Source organism: Zosterops lateralis, assembly GCF_965231275.1.
Source record: "Zosterops lateralis genome assembly, chromosome: 9".
NCBI classification, from domain to species: Eukaryota; Metazoa; Chordata; class Aves; order Passeriformes; family Zosteropidae; genus Zosterops; species Zosterops lateralis.
The window spans coordinates 668558-695196 of record NC_139769.1 but is presented as its reverse complement, the minus strand read 5'-3'; the positions used below and the strand labels follow the sequence as shown (position 1 = coordinate 695196).

Here is a 26639-nt window from a genome sequence, read left to right as displayed (position 1 = left end):
CCCCAGAGCTGGGGCAGAGCTGGGATGGGCCCCCCAGGGAAGCTGGCAGCAGCCCTGGCACAGGAGGGGTGGGCAGAGCAGTGGCTACTTACTTCCTCTCTCCTTTGAACCACTCAAAGAGCGGGGCAGGCACTCCTGCACCTTCGCACCGGATCAGGCCGTTCCCTCCGAGCACCACACCGCTGGATTTAAGTTCCTGAATTGTGGGGGCAACTGAAAAATAAGAATCGTGAGATGGACATTGGCATCTGGACAGGCAGGTCCACCCAACACTCTTCCTGCCGAGGGGTTTTGCTCCAGCCTGAGCCACGTTCCTCTGTGGGGATTCACTAGAGTGAGACAGATTTAATTAGCAAATCTAGTCTGGTGACCAGGATGCTTTGGAGAGGACAAACAGAACTTTGAGCTCATGAGGAGATGGGATTAGAAACCTGCTTAAAGAAGAAGGTTCAGTCAACCCTCTACGATGAAGATGTTGAAAAAATGTATGAGTTGTTTGTATGATCTTTTAGCTTGATTGTTGTAGTAGAAATTATTAACCTGACTGAAACGGTGTGTAAGTTATTGGGAAACTTGAGTAAAATCGGATTCTGATCATGGTCAGTCTTCCCATCTCTCCTTCAATCGATGATATTCCTCTCCTGGTGCTCCAGCAGAGGGGAAATGATCCATCCCACACTGCAGGTCCTGCTCCAGCAGAGGGGAAATCATCATCCCACACTGCAGGTCCTGCTCCTGGTGCTCCAGCAGAGGGGAAACCATCCCACACTGCAGGTCCTGCCCCTGGTGCTCCAGCAGAGGGGAAATCATCATCCCACACTGCAGGTCCTGCCCCTGGTGCTCCAGCAGAGGGGAAATCATCATCCCACACTGCAGGTCCTGCTCCTGGTGCTCCAGCAAAGGGGAAATCATCATCCCACACTGCAGGTCCTGCTCCAGCACAGGGGAAATGATCATCCCACACTGCAGGTCCTGCTCCTCGTGCCTGGTGTGGAGACCCAGCTGAGATGGGAAAGGAGAGCAATCCAGTCCTGGAAAATGCTGTTTTTCCAGCGGTGACACAACACAACTCAATTAATTTAATTATGTGTCAGTGTTTCAGTCCTGAAGCCCCTGTCACCTCAGGGTCCCCAGGGCCAGCCCCTCTCATCTCCTGTATCACCTACAAACACCCCCAAACCCACTGCTCAGGTGGCCTTTGGCATCTCAGATCAAAAGAATAAACCCCCAAAAGTATGAGCCAAGCACAAAAATCAGAGAAAAGTGACTTTCCCCATCATTCTGCCCACGTGGAGTTGTTTCAGTACGTGCATTTTGTCTTTTTAAATAGCAAACATTGTAAACAGTCATAAACTTTTTTGAGCTTAGAACTACAGACACAGGTAAAGATGAAAAGCAATTCTCAGAGTTTCCAGTCACCAGCAAAAGCTGAAAATAAAACACAGCAAATTCCTCAGGAAAGAGATTATCAAAGGCAAACAGTTGCCTCCTCCTGCAACTTTTTTTACGTTCCCTGGTTTTTAAACAATAATTTATGTGCATCATCAAAACGCCGTAAAAACCCGAACCGCATCACTTATAAATAAAAACCTGTTTATTTTTTCCCCCAGCTGTCGCTTTAAGGTGTTTATGGACACGGGGAGCTCTGCCTGCCTCGCTCTGGTGCTGCTCCCCCAGCCCAGACCTGGCCCATCACCACTCCAGGGGATTCAAACAGGAGGCTTCAGATGCATTTTTGGTTCTTCTGTGCTGGTCTCCTGGCCAGCTCTGCTCTTTAGGTACCATATAAATGACTTATTCCTTTGGTCCAGATTATTCTGGATGAGTTATTCCTTTGGGTCCAGATTTCAGACCATATAAACGAGTTATTCCTTTGGGTCCAGATTTCAGACCATATAAACAGGTTATTCCTTTGGGTCCAGATTTCAGACCATATAAACAGGTTATTCCTTTGGGTCCAGATTTCAAACCATTTAAATGGGTTATTTCTTTGGTCCAGATTCCAGACCATATAAACAAATGATTCCTTTGGGTCCAGATTTCAGACCATATAACCGAGTTATTCCTTTGGTCCAGATTTCAGACCCAGACATGACCTTGCTTGGAAGAAGGAGCAGCTCACACTTGGTGATAATTAGGAAGGTGTTTATTTAGGGCAAAAGCTCTGCTGTCAGAGAGTGTGAGTGTGAGTGAGGATTTTTGGCTCTCCTCTCCCCTTATGAACAGGGGAGTCACTGATGGAAATGAAGGGGAGTGATTTAGGTACAGGGGGCATTGACATGGCCATTTTGGGGCAAAAGGGGTGTGGGGACACCTGAAACCTTGGCTGAACCATCTGTAGTTAAGCACGGCTGTAATTCCAGCAAATCAATTTGTTAACCTTAAATACTCAATGACAGAGAGCTGCTGAACCCTCCTGCAGCCTCATCTCTGCATCCCTGTCCTCTGCCCTGCCTTTTGCATTCCTGAATTCCCTGGGAGTCATCCCCAACTCCTCTGATGGGATTTTCCTCGGTGAGTTTTACCCTGGGCAGTGCCCAGCAGCCCCTGGCACCCAGCTCTGCAAAGCCTCATTTCCACAGAGCCAGGGCAGTCCCAGCCTTTGGCAGTCCCTGGAAGGTGTTTGAGTGACCAAACCCTCTTTGTGACACAAATTACAGTATTTCCTGTAAATCCTGCTTTTGCTAATCCTTGGAGGGAGTTTGAGTGACCAAACCCCACTCTGTGACACAGGTGACAATATTTTCTGTAAACCCTGCTTTTCCCAGTCCTTGGAAGGAGTTTGAGTGACCAAACCCCACTTTTTTGATAGAGGTGACAATGTTTCCTGTAAATACAGCTTTTCCCAGTCCTTGGAAGGAGTTTGGATGACCAAGCCCCACTTGGTGACACAGGTGACAATATTTTCTGTAAATCCTGCTTTTGCTAATCCTTGGAAGGAGTTTGAGTGACCAAACCTCGCTTTGTGACACAGGTGGCAACATTTTCTGTAAATCCTGCTTTTCCCTCTCCTTGGAAGGTGTTTGAGTGACCAAATCCCCTTTGTGACACAGGTGACAGTGTTTCCTGAGCCTAGGGCAGCATCTCTCACAGCAGAAATCTCCTGGGAATGCAGCAGCACAGCCAGGGACAGCAAACACACCCCAGAACTGGCACAATTCCTGATTTTAACAGCTCTGCCTGAGGGAGCTTCACTGGGGTTAAACCAGAGCTGCTTCTCCCTCATCCATCATTCCCATCCTCCCTCAAATCAGACTCCCAGACTGCCAAACTCTGCCTCCAGCTTCCTCATACAATGATTACAACAAACCAGCCCATGAATTCTTCAGCTTCCACCTGGTAACATCAACGTTTGAAAGGGATAACAAATGTATAAGTGATTTGTCTCCACAATGATCAGCCAGCAGGGAAATAACACCTGGGCCCCAGGATCCCGAGCAGCAGGAGGGAGGGAGGGCTGGCAGGGCAGAGCTGGGACAGGCTCAGGAGGAGGGAAGGGGCGAGAGCCCCCCACAGCCCCCAGGGCAGGATTATCCAGACAAATCAACCCCTGAACGAGGCACCGCGACAAAACCTCGCGGGGATGTGTCCTGTGTTGTGGTGTGGGATGTGCACACAGTATTTATTCCATCCCCATCCCCATGAGCTGCTGGAACCAGGTGGGGCAGTGTTTTCCCAGGCCCCTCCTTTGGGCTCTTCTGCTCATGGCCCATCAATGCCTTGCCCAGGACTCACAGGGAACTCCCTCCAGGAGCTCTCTCTGTTTAATGGGCCATCAAGGAGCCACTGCACGACTCCTCATCCCATTGGGAGATGCTCCCAATGCCCAGGGGGAGGAGCCAAGCATTCCCACCTGGAGAGAATCTGGGATTTGGGACAGGACAAGCAGCCCTGAGCCACTGGATTCCCAGAGGAGCAGAGCTCCCAGACCTTTCTGTGGGATCACTGCTTCAGGAAGAGCCCCTCACCTGGACTGCTCCCCCCACCCTGCTCAGGGTGTGTTCTGACTCTGGCAGTGCTCCTTTGTGTTATTGCATTGATTTTATTTTATTTTACCTTTTTTCTTTTAATTAAATTGTATTTCTGACTTGGAGCCTCTCACTCGTTTAGCTCTCAAACCATGACAGGACGTCGTTGCCGTAAAACCAATAATTTAAAGCCCGTTTGTCATTTCTGGGTCTCCTAAATAACGGCTGAACAAAACGATGGAGGGGAAATGTGATTATCTGTCAGCAGCACTGGCTCCTGTGACTCAGATCCGGAGGTTTTTTCCTCCCCACGGTGGCTCCTTGTTCCGTCTCCTCCCGCGGTCCATCCCTGCAGAGCAGAGCACTTCAAAGAAATGCCCAATTTCTGCCTTGGAAATGAGTTACGGGAACTGATTTAACAGCGATTTCCCCAGTGCCTGGAAGAGCTTTGCTGGGAAAGGTTTGGGGCGGGTGCTGGGAGTGTCCCCCATGTCCTGCAGGGACACGGCAGGGACAGATGGCCCTGAGCCCAAAACACACCGTTATTACCCCAAAATTCAGATTTATTGATCCCCCAGGAGGGGTTTGGGCAGTGCCAGGTGTCCCCAAGGGCTCGGTGTCACCACACGGGACCCTGGAGGTGCCACCCCATTGGAACACTGAGAATTCCAGATTTTCTGCATTTCTGACCTGAGGCCGTGGAAAAGGCTCCCAAAATTGAATGGTAAAACCAGGATTGGAAGTGTGTAGTTTAAATAAAAGTATGTAATGTCACATAGTAAAAAAACTTAAGTTTAAAGTTTTAAAATATAGTATGTATGTAAACTAAAATAAAAGTTTTAAAGCAAAAATTAGTCCTTATTTTTCACCTTCTTCATAATCTAAATAGTGTTTTGTAATTAAATTTAAAAAATGGACATTATGAACCACAAGTAATTAGTTGTTAAAAGTAGAAGTAATTTAGGTGTTGTTTCTTAATTAAACAATTTATCCTAAAAAAAACTTATTAAAAAAATAAATCTCCATTTTTTATTTATTAATTAAAAGTACTATAAACCTCACAATTTAGAAAACAATATAATATAATTAATTATTATAATTAATATATAGATAAATTAATATGGTAATTAATAATGTAATAAAATTATTAATAAGGTAATGAAAAGAACTATAAATAATATATAGAAATAAAATAAAATGTGATATTAATTAATTATGTTATATGAATAGAAATTAATAAACATCTAAATCCAAACGAAAAACACCATCTCACTCATTTAATCCCAACTCTAACAAATAAATTTAAAAATAAAGTAAGAATAATATGATCGAAAAATAAAATAAAATAAAATAAAATAAAATAAATTAAAAAATAAAATAAAATAATAAAATAAAATAAAATAAAAATAAAATAAAATAAAATAAAATAAAATAAAATAAAATAAAATCCACACCTCCCATGGCAGGGGTGGGATGAAAAGGGATTTAGGGTCTCTCCCAACCCAGACCGGTCCCTGGTTCTGACTCTGCACATTCTTCATATGGAAACCTGATCCCCATCCCAAATATTCCCATTTTTCTCCCAAATGTCTAAAAAAACCCCTAAGCTCGCCCCAGGGAATTCACCCAGCCCAGCTCCTGCAGGTTTCCTCTCCCAACATTTTAATGAGCCTCGGGACTTTTGTGCACATTAGTTCTGTTGCCCTAATTATTCATTATAATTCTAATGTGCATTTTATATTTAATTACAATGCTTATAAAGATTCGGTATGGACAGTAAATTATTATAACTAGCATGTGCATAATGATTACGAGCTGAATTTATTAACTTTTACACGAGCATTCAGGGCTGGAAACTTTCAATTTCACCTTTGTGAGCCCCCATATTGTCTGATTAAACCAACATTTCTCTGGCATTAATTGTAAATGTCAAGGAAAAAAAAAAAAAAAGATCTTTTATTTTCCCTGTTTTCATCAGCTTTTAATTTGGCATCCTAATGTCATCTTTTGTTAGTGAAATTGCTTTCCGGGGTGTTAAGATAAAAAAATTCCAGGTGAGGAGAACACGGTTTTCTGAGAGTTTTGTGCTCAGAAAAAAAAAAAAAAAAATAAAAAAAAGATATCAGCAATATTATATATTGAATAATATATATTCAAATATATTCTTCTCTCTGTATTCACCCTCCGAGTGTTTTACCAACACAGCAACGAGTCAGACAGCTTCACTTGTACTTTATATAATTAAGATGGGCTTTCCATACTGGGGATTATTCAATTTTTTTCCTAATTTATTCAGAGCAGCAGCAGCAGCCCAGATTAATGGGGTGGTTTAATAACAACTCCTCACGTCAGAACCTCCTCTGCAAACACAGAAACATTTGAGGGACAGGCTGGAATAACCAGCAAGGACCAGGCTGATTCAGCCCAGGTTTTCTTGGTGATTTATCAGAGGGACAATCCTGACACGGACATTTCCATAAATTTGATGTGCAAACACAAGAAATGAGGGGGAGAAAATCCAGCTCTGGGTCTCTGTGATCCTTTTCACAGAATCCCAGATGTGGCACTGCACCCACCAAGACCAGGCAGATGTTTTCTGTACAAGGAAAAAGTTTCCAGTTTCATCTTTCAGGAATTTTAAGGGAATGGCACAAGTCAGAGTGTAATGAACACTAATATATCAATCTCTGAGGGTCCAGCCTTGGCAGAAAAGTGGCAAAAATTCATTTCTGCTCTTCAGAGGGGAGAGGTAAGCAATATTTTCTTTTTGTAAGGCAAAAGGGTTAATAAAGAAAAAATAACAAAATAACAAACGTTACAGAAAACAAATTAATTAGCCATGCACAGGTGTCCAAAAAAACCTCTGAAACCTTGCTAGAAACACTCAAAAAACCCCAATAGAGAACAGCTTAAATCCCATCCCATTCCTATCCACCTCCCACTGTCCCAGTGTCCAGCCTGGCCTGGGACATCCCAGGGATCCAGGGGCAGCCACAGCTGCTCTGGGAATTCCAGCCCAGCCAGGAATCCCTTCCCAAGATCCCATCTAAATGCACCTCCCTTCATTTTCCCCTTTCCCACTCAGCCTTTCCCTTTCCCAACTCTGTATTTCACTGTGGATTAATTGAACAATTGTGTCAGGAAAGAGGAGCCTCAGGATCCTTGTGTGGGGTTTGGGATGTCTCAGGGCATCACTGCTCCCCAAAACCTGCTCCTCTCTCCTTCAGTGCCAGCTCATGGATTTCCTCGTGTCCCCCCAAATCCTGTGTGGGGTTTGGGATGTCACAGGGCATCTCTGCTCCCCAAAACTTGCTCTTCCTTTGGCTCCAGCTCATGGATTTTGTTGTGTCCCCCCAAATCCTGTGTGGGGTTTCAGATGTCACAGGGCATCTCTGCCCCCCAAAACCTGCTCCTTCCTTGGCTCCAGCTCATGGATTTCCTCATGTCCCCCCAAATCCCTGTGTAGGATCTGTTCCACCTGCTCCCCAAAACCTGCTCCTCCTTCATTTCCAGCTCATGGATTTCCTCATGTCCCCCCAAATCCCTGTGTGGGATCTGTTCTATTGCCCCCCAAAACCTGTTCCTCCCTCACCTCCAGCTCATGGATTGCTTTGTGTCCCCCCAAATCCCTGTGTAGGATCTGGGATCTCACAGGGCACATCTGCCCCCAAAACTGCTCCTCCCTTCCTCAGCTCCAGCTCAAGGATTTCCTCGTGTCCCCCCAAACCCCTCTCTACTGTGCCATTTATGGGTTTGGACACAAAACCCTCCCTGTGCCGAGTGCAAACCTTAAAACCCTCCAGCCATTGTTGTGTGGGTGGAAAACACAGAAATCAGCAGCACAAAATCATAGTTAATAAATAATAGGCGGCCAGACAGGAAACGTGGACAATCTGTTTTACAGGTATTTCAGGGATAAATAAAAAGAGGAGGAAAGGACTTAATGAAGCCTCCCCAAAAAAGCAGCAAAGCAAACAAAGACCTCGAGGGAGCTGCAGAAGAAAAGGCACAACTTGGAGGAGCTGCTTTGTTCCCGTGTCCATCGGGGTTTATCTCGCTGCTGCATCTCTTTAATCCTTTTATTTTCCAGCAAAGCGCTTTTCTGCCTCTACTCCCTTTAAAACAGCCCTGGCAAAGGAGCTGCTCCAGCGCGGGCACACAAACCCCTTCCCTGAGCAGCCCAGGCCCCAAACACCCACCTGGGACCCCCCAAACCCCAAACACCCACCTGGGACCCCCCAAACACCCACCTGGGACCCCCCAAACCTCAAACACCCACCTGGGACCCCCCCAAACCTCAAACACCCACCTGGGACCCCCCAAACCCCAGCACAGGCACCACCAAACCCCTGAGCGCCTCACCCTGCAGCTCCCTGAGGAATTGATTGAAATGTCACCTGAAAATTTGGGCTCACACTCAGCCAGGACCTCCCAGAGGTGCCCCACAGGCAGAGAACCCCCCAAGGTTCAGGGGGACAGGAGGAAATGGGGTCAGCAGAGCTGCAGAGGGGGATTTACTGGGATACACTGAATATTCAGGACAAGAGGGGACAGGAATCAGCTCTAGCCCAGGCTGTGCAGATACTCCCTGCCTGCCCCCAGGGCCTTTAGCCAGCTCATTTATTAGGAGGATTCAGAGAAAATTATACCAAGGATGAAATAAAGATATCAGAAAGGCCCTTTCCCTGGGATCTTTGTCCCAGACATTTATTCTTTGAAATTCCAGGGGGAAAGGAGAGAGAATAAGGAAGGGGAGGCATTTTATAGCCCCCTGCTCAAGGAAAAGAGACCTGGACCATGGCCAGTGGGGTCAGGGAAGGAATTAAGGGTCACTCTATGTGGTAAGGAACTCCAGGGGTCAGAAGGGAGAAACCATTCCCCATGAGAATCACAACACCAGGCTCACAATTATTGCCATAATCTCCGGCCTTCTGATGATAGTTTACACACCTTCCTGCAAAGTCTCTCAAAACAATCTATATTGTTTTCATTCCTCTTGGTGATGGATTTCTGTATTGACCACTGGGGTCAGAGAGGTGTTCCTCTCAATGACCAATCCCCGACCAAATCCCAAATCCTATATAAACCCTAAATCATAATAAACTGCCTTCTTTTCCCTGAGGGGTGAGTGTGGTTCTTTTGGTGTCCCTGACTGTGACACACAATGAACAGCCAGGAGTGCAGCAAAGCACATTTAGGGCTGGTGAGATGGAGCTGGAACTCTTTGTTTTTATTGTAAAGGTGGGCAGTGCTGACACCTGGACAGCAGAGCCCACCTCAGACCCTTCCCAGGGTGGGATCTCTGTGCTCTCTGAGCTCCTGGGATAAAGAAGCACCAATTCCTTCACTCCTTTCTGTGGAGAACTGAACTCCATTATCCAGCACAATGGGGAAAAAACAGAAATCCTCCTCTGCTCATCTCCCAGCAGCAATAAACCCCCCCAGATCCACATTTAACCACAAAAACCAGGTGAGGACTGACACTGGGATTTTTTCAAAAGGGACAATCAGAACTTTTCTGATCTGGGGAGAGATTTGATGCACATCACACTTCCCCCAGCAGCCAGGTGAGTCCCCCAAAACTCTCCTGCCGAGGCCAGGGCTCATTACTGCTGGATAATAAATGGAAGCATAAGTCAGAGTTAGCACCCAGCAGATTGTTTGGGGTTGCAGAGACAGCAGCTGTCACAGCTTGACAGCTTCCTTGTTAGTGAATCAGCTTTCCTGACAGTCTTTTTGATTGAAAACCCCTGTTCCCTGACAGCGTGTTGGAGCTGAGGCACATATGGGGCTCGTGGAGGAGGAGAGGGAGCCATGGAAGGGCTCGAAGCTCCTGCTCTGGGTTAAAATAAAGTTAAGTTTTTAATCAGGGGAGGGTTTGGCTGCCCAGCCTGGCAGATGTGAGCAGCTGGGGAGGGCTCAGCTCTGCTGGGAGGGGACAATGGCACACCCAGAGCTCCTCAATAAAGCCACAGAAATCCTGGATGCTTTCATTGTCTGTGTGATAAAAGGTAAAACTGCAATTTAAAAATAAAAGTGAAAAATTCCACCGGGGTGTGACTGTGGCAGGGTTTGCCCAGCCCCAGGGAGAGTCCCTGGTGGGCACCAGGAACAGCCTGGGCTCCCCAGTTTGGCCCAGTTTGGCCCAGTTCATGTCCCTGTGACAGTCCCTCCCCTCCCAAGGGTGTCACACACTCAGGAAGGGACAATAAATCCTCAGGAGGGGACAAAAAGCCAAAACAAAAACAAAACAAAGACCACAAAACAAACAAACAAACAAACAAAAACCCCAAAACAACAACAACAACAAAACCTCAAAAAACAAAACAAAACAAAACCCAAAAAAACACATTAAAAAAACCCCAAACCAAAACCAAAAAAAACCCAAAAAAACCCAACCAAACAAAAAGAAAAACCACAAAGAAACACACAAAAAAAAAAAAATTAAAAATTCCAGGGCAGCCTCAGCCGGGACCCCACAACAGCAGGAAAAATGCAGTTACAGGCAGAACATTGCCTTACATCCTGTCGCTTATTAGGAAATATTTTAAGTAATTTTTTTTTTTTTTTTTTTTTTTTTTTTTTTTTTTTTTTTTTTTTTGCTGAGGAGTAATGTGGGCCAGGGAACACCACTGCAAGCTGGAGAGCTCTGCATTCATTCTGGGTCTAGCCTGGAGTGTAACCCAGCTCTGCTCCAAACCAGCAGCTCTTTAGGGATGCTCATTGCTGTTAAAGGCTCAATTTCCCTGAGCTGAGTAGTTTGGGGTGGGATCAGCACATGGAAGGTGAGAGGAGGGAAAAGGGCAGCAGCTCCAGGCAGGGGACCCAGAACCTCTGAGGGTGAGGAGCTGCCCACTCCTCCCCTCTCTTTTATTAGAGGAAATTAAAATTAAATCTCTCTGAGCCATTTTATACTTGGTGCCAAAGCAGAGGAGGACGGAGATCTCCAGGAAATATGTGGGCTTTGTCTTCGTATTTAACAATAATATTTATATATTATATATTATAATATAATATATACTATATACTATATATTATATAATATATATAATATAATATATATAACATATATTATATTATATTATATTATAGTATAGTATAGTATAGTATACTATAGTATATAGTATATAGTATATTATATTATAGTATATTAAAGTATAGTATCGTATAATATAATATAGTATATATATTATATTAATATATTATATTATATTATATTATATTACAGTATAGTATAGTACAGTAATATTAAAATATTACATTATATTATATTATAGTATAGTATAGTATATAGTATATTATAGTATAGTATATTATAGTATACTATACTATATAATAATATACTATAGTATATTATTAAACATATATTAATAATTATTATATATTTAATATATATAAATAATATTTAATATTTCCCTTCCTGCATCCAACCCCAAAACCTCAGCAAGGAAATGCTGGTCCTAAGTCGAGAACAGTTCACACACAACATTTCCTGGGAAAACAGAGCCCCAGTGACAAGTCCAGGGACTGGCAGCTCCACCGAGCCCTGGAGTGTTTTTCCCCGGGAGATTTAAGGTTACAGATATAATTAGGCCGGCGTGGCTTGTACAGGATGTCTGATTTCAAAGTAAAATCCGAGTATTTATCCGTAATGTTATGCAAAGCACCATAGCAACAGCGAGGAGCCTTCGAAGAAATGCAAATGAGGGGAGGACATGCTAATGAGGGGAGGAAATGCTAATGAGGGGAGAGATGCTAATGAGGGGAGCTGTTCTGCACAGCCCGGCCTGGCCAAGCGAAAACAAACACCCCACTTAAAATTCCTGACGAGGAGCTCACACATTCCTGCATCAGAAAAAAACCCGAGAAATTCCGAATGAGAGGAGCCCAGAGGGAAGGGACACAGGATCTGCCTTGGGAACAGACTCCCCAAACCCCAAAGGGCTCCCCAAAAACTGCTGGAAGGGCTGGGATGACCATCCAGGGGATGGGATAATCCAGGGGGACTGGGATGTCCATCCAGGGGGACAGGAGGAGCCAGGGAATGCCAGCTCATCCCCAGTGCCCAGGGAATTCCAGCTCATCCCCAGTGCCCATGGAATTCCAGCTCATCCCCAGTGCCCAGGGAATGCTGCTCAGGTGGGCAGAGGTGTGAGAGCACCTGGATGAGGAGGAGAGGAGCTGGGCCAGCAGGTTCCTCAGGAAGGGACTGTGGCAGGTCAGCAGCTCCAGCTGGGTTTGAGCACAACTCCTGGGCACAGCCCAGCTGATCTGGGCTCAAATCTGCCTTCAGCTGGGCACAGGGTGTCTGCAAAACCCTGCAAAACCCTGCAGAACCCTGAAGAACCCTGCACAACCCTGCACAACCCTGCACAACCCTTCAGAACCCTGCAAAACCCTGCAGAACCCTGCAGAACCCTGCAGAACCCTGCAAAATCCTGCTGCTGGACACCAGTGCTGGGCCTGGTGCCTGGGCAGAGCTCAGGGACACCACAGCCAGACATGGGAACCCTGAAATCGCCCCGAGAAATGGAGAAAGCAGCCTGGAAACTGGGCAAAACCACCCAGCAACTAGTTCAAAAATGTCTTTTCTCTCCTCAAATCCCCAGATCTTGATTCAGGTCTGAAAGCTCCAGCTCTAACAGAGCTGTCCAAGGTACAATTACTGACAAAGCCACCCTTAACAGGAATTATCCTAAGAAAAGGGAATTCCTGCAATGCCACCCCACTTTAAATCCACATTTTCCCATTTATTCAGACAGCTGACGCTTTGAAATAAATGCAAATAAACGCCAATTTCCTGAGGCACACATCCCATCCCTCATCCTCTACTGGAAATTCTGGGATTTAGCAGCTGCCTTTGATATTTCCCGAATATGTGCAGGGGAGAATGAGGGAAGTGACAGCAGCTCATGGAGAGTTTCAGAGCAGCTTCCAGATGACACGTTAAATCCAGACCCTGCTCCATTCCAACGCGGGGTTCGATATTATCATCTATAAATCAGTATTTGCTTTACAAAACGTAATGGAAAATGCTAATAGGATTTGCTTGTGAAATGAAATTGGATTACGTTTTATCTATTTTAACTTGATTTGGTCCCTTCAGCGCCCGGCAGCAGCTTCAATGGTTTCTTTCCTTTTCTGTCCTCCCCCCTGTTCCTTTTGGAATTCAGGCAGGTTCTCAGGCCAGCGTTTTTCAAAGGGAAATTAGAGAGGACAGGCATAAATTAGGTAGAAAATGTAGATGATGGTGCATCGGGCAGAGTAATGAACCCCCCTGTAAGTCATTAGAGCCCTGACACCAGTGCTGGGAGCTCCTGGTTGGTGTGGGGTGGAAAAATCTGAATTTCACACAAAGTCATTTAAACCTGATCATTTCCCTGTCTCTGCTGTGGGGCTGGAGCTGCCCAGCCAAAAAAACCTGAATTTCACAAAGTGATTTAAACCTGATCATTGTCTTGTCTCTGCCCGGGTGACTGAGCAGCTGCTCCGTGCTGGGAATGTCCATGTGGAAACACCTCCCTGCACCAGGAGTGGAGTCAGGGAATGGCACCAGGAATACAAACATGGAATTACACCAGGAATGGAGTCAGGGAATGGCACCAGGAATACAACCATGGGATGGCACCAGGAATGCAAATATGGGATGATACCAGGAGTGGAGTTAAGGAATGGCACCAGGAATACAAACATGGAGTGTCACCAGGAATACAAACATGGAATTACACCAGGAACAGAACCATGGGATGGCACCAGGAATACAAACAGGGAATTACACCAGGAACGCAAACATGGGATGGCACCAGGAATATAAATATGGGATGCACCAGGAGTTGAGTCAGGGAATGGCACCAGGAATACAAACATGGATCGGCACCAGGAATACAAATATGGGATGGCACCAGGAGTGGAGTCATGGAGTGTCACCAGGAATAGAACCATGGAATTACACCAGGAATACAACCATGGGATGGCACCAGGAATATAAATATGGGATGCACCAGGAGCTGAGTCAGGGAATGGCACCAGGAATACAAACATGGAGGATCACCAGGAATACAAATATGGGATGGCACCAGGAGTGGAGTCATGGAGGGTTACCAGGAATAGAACCATGGAATTACACCAGGAACAGAACCATGGAACAGGACCAGGACCAGGAATAGAACCATGAGATGGCACCAGGAATACAAACATGGGATGGCACCAGGAATGGGGTCATGGAGTGTCACCAGGAATATAAACATGGAGTGTCACCAGGAATAGAACCATGGAACAGCACCAGGAATAGAACCATGGAATGGCACCAGGAGTGGAGTCATGGAGTGTCACCAGGAATACAAACATGGAGTGTCACCAGGAACAGAACCATGGAAAGGCACCAGGAGCGGGTGAGAGCAGCAGCAGCAGAGGAAAAGAACTCACAGAATAGTTTAGGCTGGAAAAGCCCTCCAAGACATCAAGTCCAGCCTTCCTCCAGCACTGCCAAGGCCACCACTGGGCCGTGTCCACAGGCACCAAATAAAAGGATGGAATTCCTGGGGAGAAAGCCTTGCTCTCACCAGTGTGTTATGGAAATGGACAGATGCCTTTAAAGAAGAACCAGGACTGAAGAACATTTGACCAAGGAACTGCCCAGCCAGAGGAGCTGAGGGCTTCCTCTCTGTTTCTGTCATTCAGAACTCTCCAGATTTAAATAAATTGAAAATAAACTCACTGTAAATCCCTTACAAACAGGAGAAGGATGTTACCAGAGCCTCTGCCCTGTGCTCAGCTGTTGGGGACACGTCCCCAGCCCCGGGGCTGTGTGAGCTGACTGTGACAACCCAGCCGTGTGCACAGCCTGGCACAGCTGCAGCCAGGGCCCAGCTCCACTGCTGCCATGAGAGTCCCACCCTCTCCTCCTGGAGCTGGGAGAAGTTATTTCAAAAATAAATAAAATAAAATTACTCTGTGTATTCCCAGTGCAGACAGAGTTTTCCTGACCCTGACATGACATCAGCACACCCGTGCTGTGGCTGAGGACACTCCCAGCTGTGGCTGCACTGGGACCAAGAGCAGCTCTGGGATGTTGGTTTGACACTTTATTTGTCAGTAGTGACCCAGCTGGGCACTGCCCTGGCACCCAGAGACATCCAGATACTCCAGAAGTGCCACTGCACTGTCCCCAAGTGCCCAAGGAGCCCTGGTGGTGCATGAACAAGAAGAGCTGGGCAGCAGTGAATGCCCCCAGGTGACAGCAGTGACCCCACAGGGACAGGGCTTTGCTGCCCACATCACCTGGGGCCAGGGACATCTCTCTGGGGCAGACACAGCTCTCACATCTCCTGTTTGTGCCCAATAAAGCTGCCACAGCGACTCCAAAAGCAGGAACAAATGACACGCTGGGTAATTGGAGTTAACCGAGGAAAATCGTTGGAGTGAACAAGAGAAATTATTCCCATTGTCTCACCCACGTTTTCACACGTGTTGGAGGGAAAGGGAATATTCCACATCATGCTGAGAGCTGGATCAGATCCAGAGCCAAGCTGAGAACACCTCCTTGGTGTGGAAATCCCAGCAGGGCCGAGGTGCTGGTGTCACCCAGCCCCAGCAGGGTCAACTGTGCCTGCAGTGGGGGCTGCAGGGACACCCTCTGCCCCCTCTGGAACAGCTCACAGCCCCATGGAGAAAGTCCCCAGCCAGTGACCCAAACAGAGCTTCTCATCTCATGTCACCTACAGCACCACCGCCACAAGACAAGGCAGGGCAGGGAGGGCTCAGCCCAACACCCACAGCAGCCACCAGAACCTGCTCAGACCATCTCAAAAAACAAGAGTTTGCACCTGGAGCTCTCCCTGGTGGGCAGCTCAGAGCACACCCCCTCAGGCTCTGTGACAACACCAGTCTGGCTGCTCCAGCCTCTCCTTCTCCACAGCACTGAGGGAAGAGCAAAGAACAGCACTTACAGTTCACTGTGACTTTGACTTTTTTCACGTCCGGGACGGAGACGTCGTTCTCTGCGCTGCACTCGTACTCCCCAGCCTGGTCCCTGCTGATCCCGTAGATGTCCAGGTACTGCCCACTCTCGAAGGGCTTGGCTGGAACAAAACCATCTCCTATTAATGGGCCATTAAAACTCACAATGGCATCACACATTACATCATCCCAGTGTCCCTTATCTCCTGTTAATGGGTCATCAAGGCTCATTAATGACATCACACATGACATCACCTAGTGTTCCTTATTTCCTGTTAATAGGCCATCAAGGCTGACCAGTGACATCACACATTACATCATCCCAGTGTTCCTTATCTCCCCCATGGGAATATCTCCTGTTAATGGGCCATTAAAGCTCACAATGACATCACACATTTCATCATCCCACTGTGAGATGCTCCACCCAGGGAGGAGGAGCCAAACCATTCCCACCCAGATAAAAAGGAGCCACAGGTGTCCCCAGGCACTCTGGTGTTCCCAGGGGACTCCCAAAGGCAGACCAGACCCATCTCTGGACCCTTTTCTCCACAAAATCATCATCATCTCTGCTTCCCACAGGACACACCTGCCCCTCCAGGAGGGCTGACCTTGCGCTGTTCCCAAACCCCTGACCAACAACAGGGTGTCAGGTTGTATTTCTGTCTCTGTCAGGGTTTTCTGGGATTCCTTGCTTGTTTGTTTGCTTATTCTTTTGTACTACAACATTTGAATTTTTTAAATCCCTAGTAAAGAACTGCTACAGCTTTTCCCAAAATCTTTGCCTGACAGACTTTTAATTGCAAATTTATAATAATTTGAAAAGGGGGATGGGGAGGGGCTTGCATTCCAAGGGAGACTCCAATCTTCCTTGGCAGATATCGGTCTATTCAAACCAAGACAACTTGTCAAGTTGAGAAGTGAGAAGTGAAAAAGAAAGTTTATTTTTGCTTGGAGTTTAAATAGGGTTTGGAATTTGATCAGAGGTTAGGGGAGGAGAGTAACACCTCTCTGACCCCAGTGATCAACTTAAAGTTCCTTCCCCCTGGCAGGGAATGCATTATTACTAAACCTCACTCTTTGTTTTTCTTACAATTGGTGAGAAAGCTCCAGCCCAAGAATGAAAACATCAGAAGGCTGAAAAATCAGGGGTGAATTATTTGTGTGTCTGCACAAGGCTGGGCTTGGCTGGCCCTGGAAAGAGGGGGAAATGTTGGGTTGTGAACATTAAAGCTGTGAAACCTCTCCTGAGGGCCACACGCCACTCACTCAAAACCGAAATGTTCCTCAAATAAAAATGAGCTGATGTCTGCAGGTATAAAGTCGGCCTGTATTAAACCCTTCATTTTCATTGTATTCTATGAGTTATTAATGAGCTCATCTGCTTTTATTGAAAAGTGAGAAATGCTTCCCATTTATCATTAAATTGTCATAAAGGAAAAAAAGAAAAAAAAAAAAAGAAAAGTCCTGCTCGTTTCTGTGCAACCCTTTTGGGCAGTTTTAGTTTGTACCTGACAAAGATTTTGATCTCACTCTTGTTCCTCGGCTCCTTCACAAAGCCCCAATTATTTGACCACCTTAGCTGGAGTATTCTTCTCCTGACAAGTGTGCTTTAACAGGAAGATTTTCTTTTTAAAAAAAAGGGATTTTAAGAAGGCCTGAGGATTTCTAGGAATACCTTTAATTGTTCCTGAAGGGATGCTCAGACTCCTGAAATGGTAGAAATGGCATTTTGTGAGCAGTGTCCCTCAGAAAGGCCCAGCTGCAGGGTGATGTCCCCTCACCCAGAGCAGTGACACTGAATGTCACTTAATTGGATCCTAATCCCAAATCTCCCAAGGCTGGGACCTATAAGTCCTGTTCAAAAGGCCAAAAAATATACATATATATATATATACACATATATATATATACATATATATATACATTTTTATTTTATATATTTATATATTTATTACATATAAAATAAATTTTATTTATAAAAATATATACATAAATTTTTATATAATTATATCTATAATTATATATTATCTATAATTATATATATAATTATATATATAATATATATAATGTTATATATAATAATATATAATAAGTATATATTATATTTTATATAATATATGTTGTTTGTTTTTATACATATAATATATTCATTATAGATTTATTATATTAATTACATATTGTATTAATATATGCTATATGTTATATTAATATATATTAATTTTATTTTATATATTTATTACATATAAAATAAATTCTATTTCTGATCAGAGACCTCACAGTGCCCAATTCCACTCCTCTGGAGGGAGCTGGGGGAAAACACCCTCCCCATAAATTCCTGCTCCTAGTCTGGGAGTTTGCAAGAAAAAAGAAACAAGCCAGAAACTTCCTGCTGAAACTTCCACCTTTAAAACCATCAGTGAGCAGGAGACGGAGGATTTTAAGAGTTCACCCTCTGTACACAGGCAAAGCCCTGGAAATCTGATAATAATTCCTGTCAGTTCGGGATTTGCAGCCTGGAAATCCAGGTCTGAAGCACTTGCACTGCTCCAAAGCCCTTCTCATTTCTGTCCTGGTGGCTGCGGGGCAGGAGGAGCCCAGTCCCTGCCCCAGACCCAGCTGGGTTTGCTGCCGGGGATTTAGGGAGACTTCTGTAAATCCCTCTTTGTTTCTCCCTCAAAGAACAGGAGTGTTCTGCACTGGTGGGTGGAATGAACAGCGAGTGTGCTGGTGCCTTCCATTCCACATGGGAAATCTGCCTTTATTCAGTTTCCACATGGGAAATCTGCCTTTTATTCAGAGTTTCTGGAGTCCTGCCCCTCCTGGTGCAGCCCTGTCCCCACACCCAGGTCACCCTCCTGCTTTGGGGCAACTGCTGACAAGGAATGATGGAGATAAAACTGGGAGAAAAAGGAAAGAGAGCAGGGAGGAACTGGAAAATATGAAACTGGAAGTAACCAGGGATCCCAGAATCCTGGAGTGGTTTGGGCTGGGAGGGATCTTAAGGTTGGAAGGGATCTTAAATCCCATCTCATTCCACTGTTCCATGGGCAGGGACACCTCCCCCTGTCCCAGGCTGCTCCCAGACCAACCGTGGACACTTCCAGGGATCCAGGGGCAGCCACAGCTGCTTTAGAAACCTGTGCCAGGGCCTCAGAGGGCAAAAATCCATCCCAGTGTCTGGTGCAAACTCACCCTCCTTCACCTTAAATTCCGCTAATCCACTTAAATTCCTTAAATTCCTTAAATTCCTTAAATTCCTTAAATTCCTTAAATTCCTTAAATTCCTTAAATTCCTTAAATCCACTGCCCCATGTGCTGACACTGCCTCCCCATCCCATCCCTTCCCATCCCATCCAACCCCATCCCATCTCAACCCATCTCATTCATCCCATCCCATCCCATCCCATCCCATCCCATCCCATCCCATCCCATCCCCAGCTGGGGAAACTCCCCTTGGGAAACCTTTATCAAAACCAAAGTGGAAAAGGATTTTGCTGCCCAGCACCCGGATTTTGGCCAGCAGGACCATTTTATCAGGAGATTTCTGAGGTCGGTGGGACACAGCAGAGCTAAATCCGGAGTGGGGACCCTACAGAACTTCATCCTTTAACATTCTGCCTTCATCCCTAAACTATCGATGCTGCACTTTGCTGGGAAATGTCAGAACAAAATAAGTAATACCTGCAATTTATTCGGGTGACATTTCAACAATACAGATTTGGAGATTACAACCCGCCAGCCCTGACGCTGTTACGCTGAGTGGGGAGATTTGCCGGATTTACATAATGGGGCTGCCTAATGAATATTTATATCGTGCCTGCATTTACATAATGGCTGCAAGTTAAACATGCACAATAAAGATTCCGGGCCAGTAATTTACGGACTAAGTTTAAAAAAAAAAAAAAAATCACCTTGAAATGCGTTTTATTTTTATTCCCGCGGAAAAAGGTTCGATTTATCTCTTGTTCAGAAAAATTGGATCCGACCTCATGCGAGTCGAGGCTGCGTTGATGTAAATCACGATCATATCCCGGAATTAGTCTACATTGAGTCATTTGTATTCAGAGATTTCAGTTCCTTATCTTTTAGCGGCAGCTTCGACAAACAATTTGAGAATATTCTAAATATGCTTCGTTAATATAATTTAGTGCTGGATGGGAGATGCCGCCTGCCTGGGAGCCTCATTAGTGCCACTGGGAATTACAGCCAGGACGGGCAGGAATTAGCAAGTGCAGGCGTGGAGGGAGGTGAGGAGCTGCAGATGGAAAATATCGACCACGGCACAAGCCGGGGGTTTCACTCCCCTGCATTTCTTGGGATGGGATGGGATGGGATGGATGGGATGGGATGGGATGGGATGGGATGGGATGGGATGGGATGGGATGGGATGGATGGGATGGGATGGGATGGGATGGGATGGGATGGGATGGGATGGGATGGGCAGAGGTGGGATGGGATGGGATGGGATGGGATGGGATGGGATGGGATGGGATGGGGTGGGATGGGATGGGATGGATGGGATGGGATGGGATGGGATGGGATGGGATGGGATGGGATGGGATGGGATGGGATGGGATGGATGGGATGGATGGGATGGGATGGGATGGGCAGGGATGGGATGGGATGGATGGGATGGGATGGGATGGGATGGGATGGGATGGGATGGGATGGGCAGAGATGGGATGGGATGGATGGGATGGGATGGGATGGGATGGGGATGGGATGGGATGGGATGGGATGGATGGGATGGGATGGGATGGGCAGAGATGGGATGGGATGGGATGGGATGGGATGGGATGGGCAGAGATGGGATGGATGGATGGGATGGGGTGGGATGGGAATGGATGGGCAGGGATGGGATGGGATGGATGGGATGAGATGGATGGGATAGATGGGATGGGATCGGATGGATGGGATGGGATGAATGGTGCAGTAAAGCATCCCCCAAACCCCCAGCAGGTGCATCCCAATAGGGAAAGAGGTTCAGTGTTGCCCTGATTTTCAGCCTGCTGATGACCTTGTTTACACACTTCTGAAGTTTCTCAAAACAAAACAGATTGTTTTCATTCCTCTCTGTGATGGACTTCAGAATTAACCATTGGGGTCAGAGAGGTGTTCCTCTCATCTACCAATCCTTGACCAAATTCTAAATCCTATTTAAACCCCAGATTATAATAAACTGCCCCTTCTTTCCTCACTTCAACCCAACAGTGAGTGTGTGGCTTTTGTGTCCCTGACAGTGACAGTTCAGTTTACCTTTAGACATAATAGAAGTTTCCCCAGAAAATTCCATTCCCTGTTGACATAGACTGTCTCAGGGCCAGCACAGGGACATGGATTGGGATCTGAGAGTGTAACTCAAACCCCCTTGGTGATCTTACTGGCTGCAAACTGGGTTATCCCTCCTAAAATATTCAGTATTTAGTAAGGAGCACAAAAGAAATAGAAAGGCTTTTTGGAGGTGTCTTAGCAAGGTACAGGAGGTTTTCTCAGACGCCTGTGTGCTGCTTTTAATTTGTTTTCTGTAACCTTTGTTATTTTGTAATTTTTACTTATCAAAACTTTTGATTTACAAAACACCTCCGAGGACCAGCCTCACTCAAATCAATTGTAGCCACTTCTCTGCCAGGCTGGCCCTCAGAAGTGTGAGTACAGCCCATGGGATGGGAACATCCCGCTGCACTCGGGGCACAGAACATTCCCTGGGATAACGGGCTCATTCCCAGCACATCTGACAGGATTTCTGAGCCAGGAGTCATTTGGGGTTTATTTTCTCCCTCTGCAGAGCCAGCTGTGTCTGTGACTCCCCAGGGCACAGAATCCCAGGGTCACTGGGGATGAAGTGTCCAGGGCTGGGTTGGATGGGGCTTGGAGCAAGGAACACATCCAGGGGGTCCCTGAGAGCCCTCCTGATCCCCTGCATTAATTTCCACAGATTCACTTGGGTTGGAAATTCCCTTTGAGCCCCTGGAGCCCAACTCTTCCCCAGCACCACCAAGGCCACCACTGACCATGTCCCCAAGTGCCACCTTTTCATTTTCCTGAACCCCAGATGGGGAGGTGAAATTATCCTCCTTTTCTCCTTCCCCAGGAACTTCACCCCAGCTCCTTCCTGCAGCCACTCAAAGGCTTTAAGCCATTAATCCAAAGCACCGCCAGGGTTTTCCAATAAAAATTTTATTTGACATTTAGTTAAAATCCATTTTCTGCTACAACTGAATTTTTCCTCCAGCCCCCTTGATGGACACTTCAAGCCGAATTCATTGTCATTGTTTTAAAGGTCAGAAGTGAGGGGCTTTTTCCCAGATCTGGCTTTGTAAAGCCAACTGTTCCTCGGGATGATGAGAGGCTGTGGCAGCCCATGGAACCCTTTTCCTGCCTGTAATTACACGGATTTTGTACAGCTCGGGGGAGCAGAGAAATCCCTCCTTGCAAAGCCAGTTCTGACTGCAGAGTCCCAGTGCAGAGCAGGTTCCAGTCCTGCCTGGGACAGGGACAGAGCTGGGACAGGGCAGGGAGCACCAGATCCTCATTCCCAGAGCAGGAACCTCCCCACTGTTGCCCTGCATTTTCTTGCTTTCAAGTGTTTGAATCTTTGCAGCCTGATTCTCACACTGTTTCATGTAAACTCTATGTATTTTTCAGAATTTATCTGTGTGTTTTGCATAGTTGTTCTCTGAGAGGAGAATGTGACTGATGGTCACAGTGACCAATGGGGTCAGGAGGTTGTGACCTCCTTGGGCCGATCCTGGCCCTCTGTAAAAAGTGTAGATAAGTGATGGAGTCAGAGAAATAAAGGAGCTTTTCCATGTTTGACCTGCTGCTGCTGCTGCCTGCTGTCACACATGGAGATACCAAACACCAGAGGTGCTTGTGGTTGTCATTTTGGTCACAATTTCTCATACACGTCATTTAATTTGTGCACAGCAAAACCATCCTAATGAGCTGGGTCATGGATTTATGGCTCAGGGGTGTGGAACCCTGGAATATCCTGGGGGAGGGACCCACCAGGGTCATAAGTCCAACTCCCAACCCTGACACCCTGAAAATCCCACTGGATTTTCTCCCAGAGGGAGCCCAGACCCAGCTCAGCACCACTGGAGCTTCTACAGGATCATCTCTGCTCCAGCAGAGCCACATCTGGCACTGCAGGAGGGTTTATTGGGACCAACAGGGGGTCAGGAGTGTTCTGACTCTGTCAGGTTTTTCTTTTTTTGTTTGCTTTTTTGTCCTACTACATTTGTATTTTAATTTTCTTAGTAAGGAACTGTTATTCCTATTCCCCGATATTAGAAATAGTAATATTTCTATTCCCATATCTTTGCCTGAAAGCCTCTTAATTTCAGAATTATAATAATTCAGAGGGAAGAGATTTACATTCTCCATCCCAAGGGAGGATCCTGCTGTCCTTAGCAGACACCTGCGTTTCCACACCAAGACTTTGAAAACTATAAATACGACCTTAATAAATAAAGAATGGGCTTTTCCTACCTGAAACAACTGAGTCCCATCTACTTATTATTATGACATGACACCCCCCCAGGTTTCCCTGCTCCCCCCCAGCCCAGGCACTCACCAGAGGGGGAGATGTGTCTCCAGGAGATGGAGGGCTCTGGTTTCCCCGTGGCCAGGCACACCAGGGTGACGTTGCTGCCCTCGTTCACGATGATGTCGCTGGAGATCCGGAATATCTTGGGGGGGACTGCAAAGAGACAGGGACAGAGGTGTCAGGGGAGCTGGGCTGTCACTGGACGGACATGGAATGGAATGGAATGGAATGGAATGGAATGGAATGGAATGGAATAAAATAAAATAAAATAAAATTAAAGATACTCACACACTCAGTTGTCAGAGCAAAAAGAGAGGGAGGTTTATTTTCAACCTCAATATATATAAATTTTAGACAATGATCAGGACAATGAGGTTTCCACCTCTCCAACCCCACTGGTCAAACTAGAACTCCATCAATTGTCCCTCCTCCACAGAGGAATGTAAACACCAAGAACAGTTTTCAAAACATCATTTTTGTTAAAAGTCCGTGAGGAAATCCACTACAAAAATACAAACATCAGAAGGCTGGAAAAGGTCAGAGCGAGGCTGGATCACCACCATAAACACAGGCAGGGATGGGGGAAAAGTGCACAGCCTCCCTTAGGGGAGCTCAGCCCTGGAGTTTAAACACCACAGACAAAAAGCAGCAGTTTCCTCTGGTTGTGCAGAGCAGGAGAGTTCCTGGGAAGATGGATGTTCCTGCCCAGGGAAAGGCTGAGCTTGCTCCTGGCAGTTTGCAAAGAAGACAAAATTCGGTTTTTCTGGTACTTTTAAGAATTGATGAGGCTGTTCCAGGCACTCCGTGTGCACCTGGAGCTGCTCACAGAGAGGACTAAAACACATTTATTTTGTTCTTTCCTCTTGCTTTGGGGCTCGTCCATTCTCCTGCCCCCAATGCTGTCCAGCTGGGGCTTTTCTCTCCCAAATATCTCCCTGGTTTTGCTGTGTCCCAGCCCAAATCCCCCCACCTGAACCTGTTCCTAAAGCTGTACCTGTGCCTGTAGATCCCCTGAGGGGCTGGAGCTCCTCCTGGGCACAGCTGGGGCTGGTGTTTTGGGATCTCCCCTTGCTGAGGTTCCCCAGCCCTTTCCCTGATCTGGGATCAGACTTAAACAAGCTGGGAATTCTCATTCCCAGTGCTCATGCCTTTGCATTTGTGAGCAAAGCCATGGAAACTCTGTGGGGAGCATTTCTAATTAGCAGAGGGATTCTCTCCTTTAGGGAGAGGTGTAGGGAAGGCTGACCCCAGTCCCTCTTCCCCAGAATCCCAAACACCTTTAGGATTTTGGGCTGCATCCCCACCTCATGATGCTGATTTGATGTTTTTTTTCCCAATTTCTCGAGGAGGCAGCGAGCACAGCAGGGGGAGAGGAGATGCTGCTCTCAGAGCTCCACTGTCCCTTTTCTCTGGCATTAACACCCTGTCCAGGCCACCCGTGCCAGTGCTCCTGCAGCTCTCACGGGGAGCTGGAGTCAGCAAAACATCCCTGAGCCTCCTGCCCCTGGCAGCCCCGGGGTTCTGAGGAGTTCCTCCCATTCCGCACATTTCCTGAGTGGCTGATCCAGCTCTTGGCACAGGAATTTGCTCCTCCAAAACACATTTTGTGCTCCCTCCTGTGAACGCCAGCGCTGAACGTTTTCACCCAAAGGATAAATTAACTCTGTCAATTCTCCTCCTGCAGCTGTTGGGAGCCTTGGGGTGGGAGAGGCCAATCCCAGCTGGTGTCACTGCATCCCACAGCTGCCTGGCACTGCTGGGAACTGGAATTGTGCACTCCCTTCCCTTCCCTTCCCTTCCACAAATCTCTCCAGGCAACACTTTCACTGCTGCGCTTCAGAATCTGATTATTTAAAATCCCAAAATCCCAGACTGGGTTGGATTGGAAGGACCTTAAATCCCCCCCAGTGCCATGGCAGGGACACCTCCCACTGTCCCAGGCTGCCCCAACCCCAATGTCCAGCCTGGCCTTGGACATCCCAGGGATCCAGGGGCAGCCACAGCAAATCTGGGAATTCCATCCCAGCCCCTCCTCACCCTCCGAGGGAACAATTCCTGCCCAATCTCCCATCTAAATCCACCCATTTTCAGCTTAAAGCCATTCCCTGTGTCCTGTCCCTCCATCCCTTGTCCCCAGTCCCTCTCCAGCTCTCCTGGAGCCCCTTTAGGGCTCTGAGCTCTCCCTGGAGCTTCTCCTCTCCAGGTGAGCCCCCCCAGCTCTCCCAGCCCAGCCCAGGTTTGTCCCACTGGCACAAACCCTCTCCAGATTTTGCTGATCTGATCCACACGAAACGTGCAGGATTTTCCTGCATTTTGGGTCTTCCCATCAGGAACTTTCCCCTCTTTCTCAGGGCAGATTTGGAGCTGTGACATGGTAGAAGGTGGAGAATTTTCCAGACCTGCAGAGTTGCAGATTAAGTGATTTCCTGTTAAGCACGAGCTTTGTTCCATTCCTAATTGACTGGGCTCTTCTTTAATCTGGGCTTTGCAGTGAGGAAATTAAATCAAACCTCGTTGAGGATGTCTGCGAGTCTCGTTACAGTGACACTGAGCAGGGCACGGCGCTGATGCATTTCCAAAATGGAATTAGGAGAGAAATGAATCTGAGAGGTCCATTAATTAAAATAACCCCCCAAACAAGCAGAGAGCTGCACAATGCAATCCTGTCAAATGCCAGGAGCGATACAAATCTCATCTGGGTGGGTGTTATTATTGCCAGTGATTTCCTGGGAAGATCCTCCTTCCCAGGGCAGAAATTGGCATTTCTGGAGCCTCTCAGTTTGAGATAAATCAGGATTTCTGCTGTTTCAATACGCTGATAATTTTTTTTCTGCTATTTGCTGGCTGATAGGGATCATTACATTCACATCACTGAAATCCGTGGAATTCAGTAATTACCGCTCGGATATACATGCAGCATCACAATGGAATGTTAATATTTATTAAGAATTAAAAAAAAAAAAACGTGTTTGCTCCGCATCCGTTATTTCTTCCCACACCTTCTGAAGGCTCTGATCTAGGAGCAGATTTGGCATTTCAAAACCTGCTCTGCTGAGCTTGGAGTGCACATTAAACCCACCACGGAGCTGCTCCTGCCTCCCACCCACATCACGTGGAGCTGTGAAGGTCAAGGGAAAAAAAAATTAAATAAAGCAGCAAATAAG

At 46.6% G+C, this 26639-nt stretch overlaps 1 protein-coding gene across 1 annotated transcript in view; it reads right to left on the bottom strand.

Moving 5' to 3' along the window:
* The window catches only part of NEGR1 (neuronal growth regulator 1), a gene marked incomplete at its 5' end in the record, with an annotated part of 154107 nt that overhangs the window by 50717 nt on the left and 76751 nt on the right, over positions 1-26639 (bottom strand). Inside the window, 3 exons of the mRNA XM_083867346.1 lie at positions 93-213; positions 15917-16048; positions 23503-23628. Coding sequence (XP_083723472.1) covers positions 93-213; positions 15917-16048; positions 23503-23628 — 379 coding nt within the window. The remainder of the gene's footprint in view (positions 1-92; positions 214-15916; positions 16049-23502; positions 23629-26639) is intronic.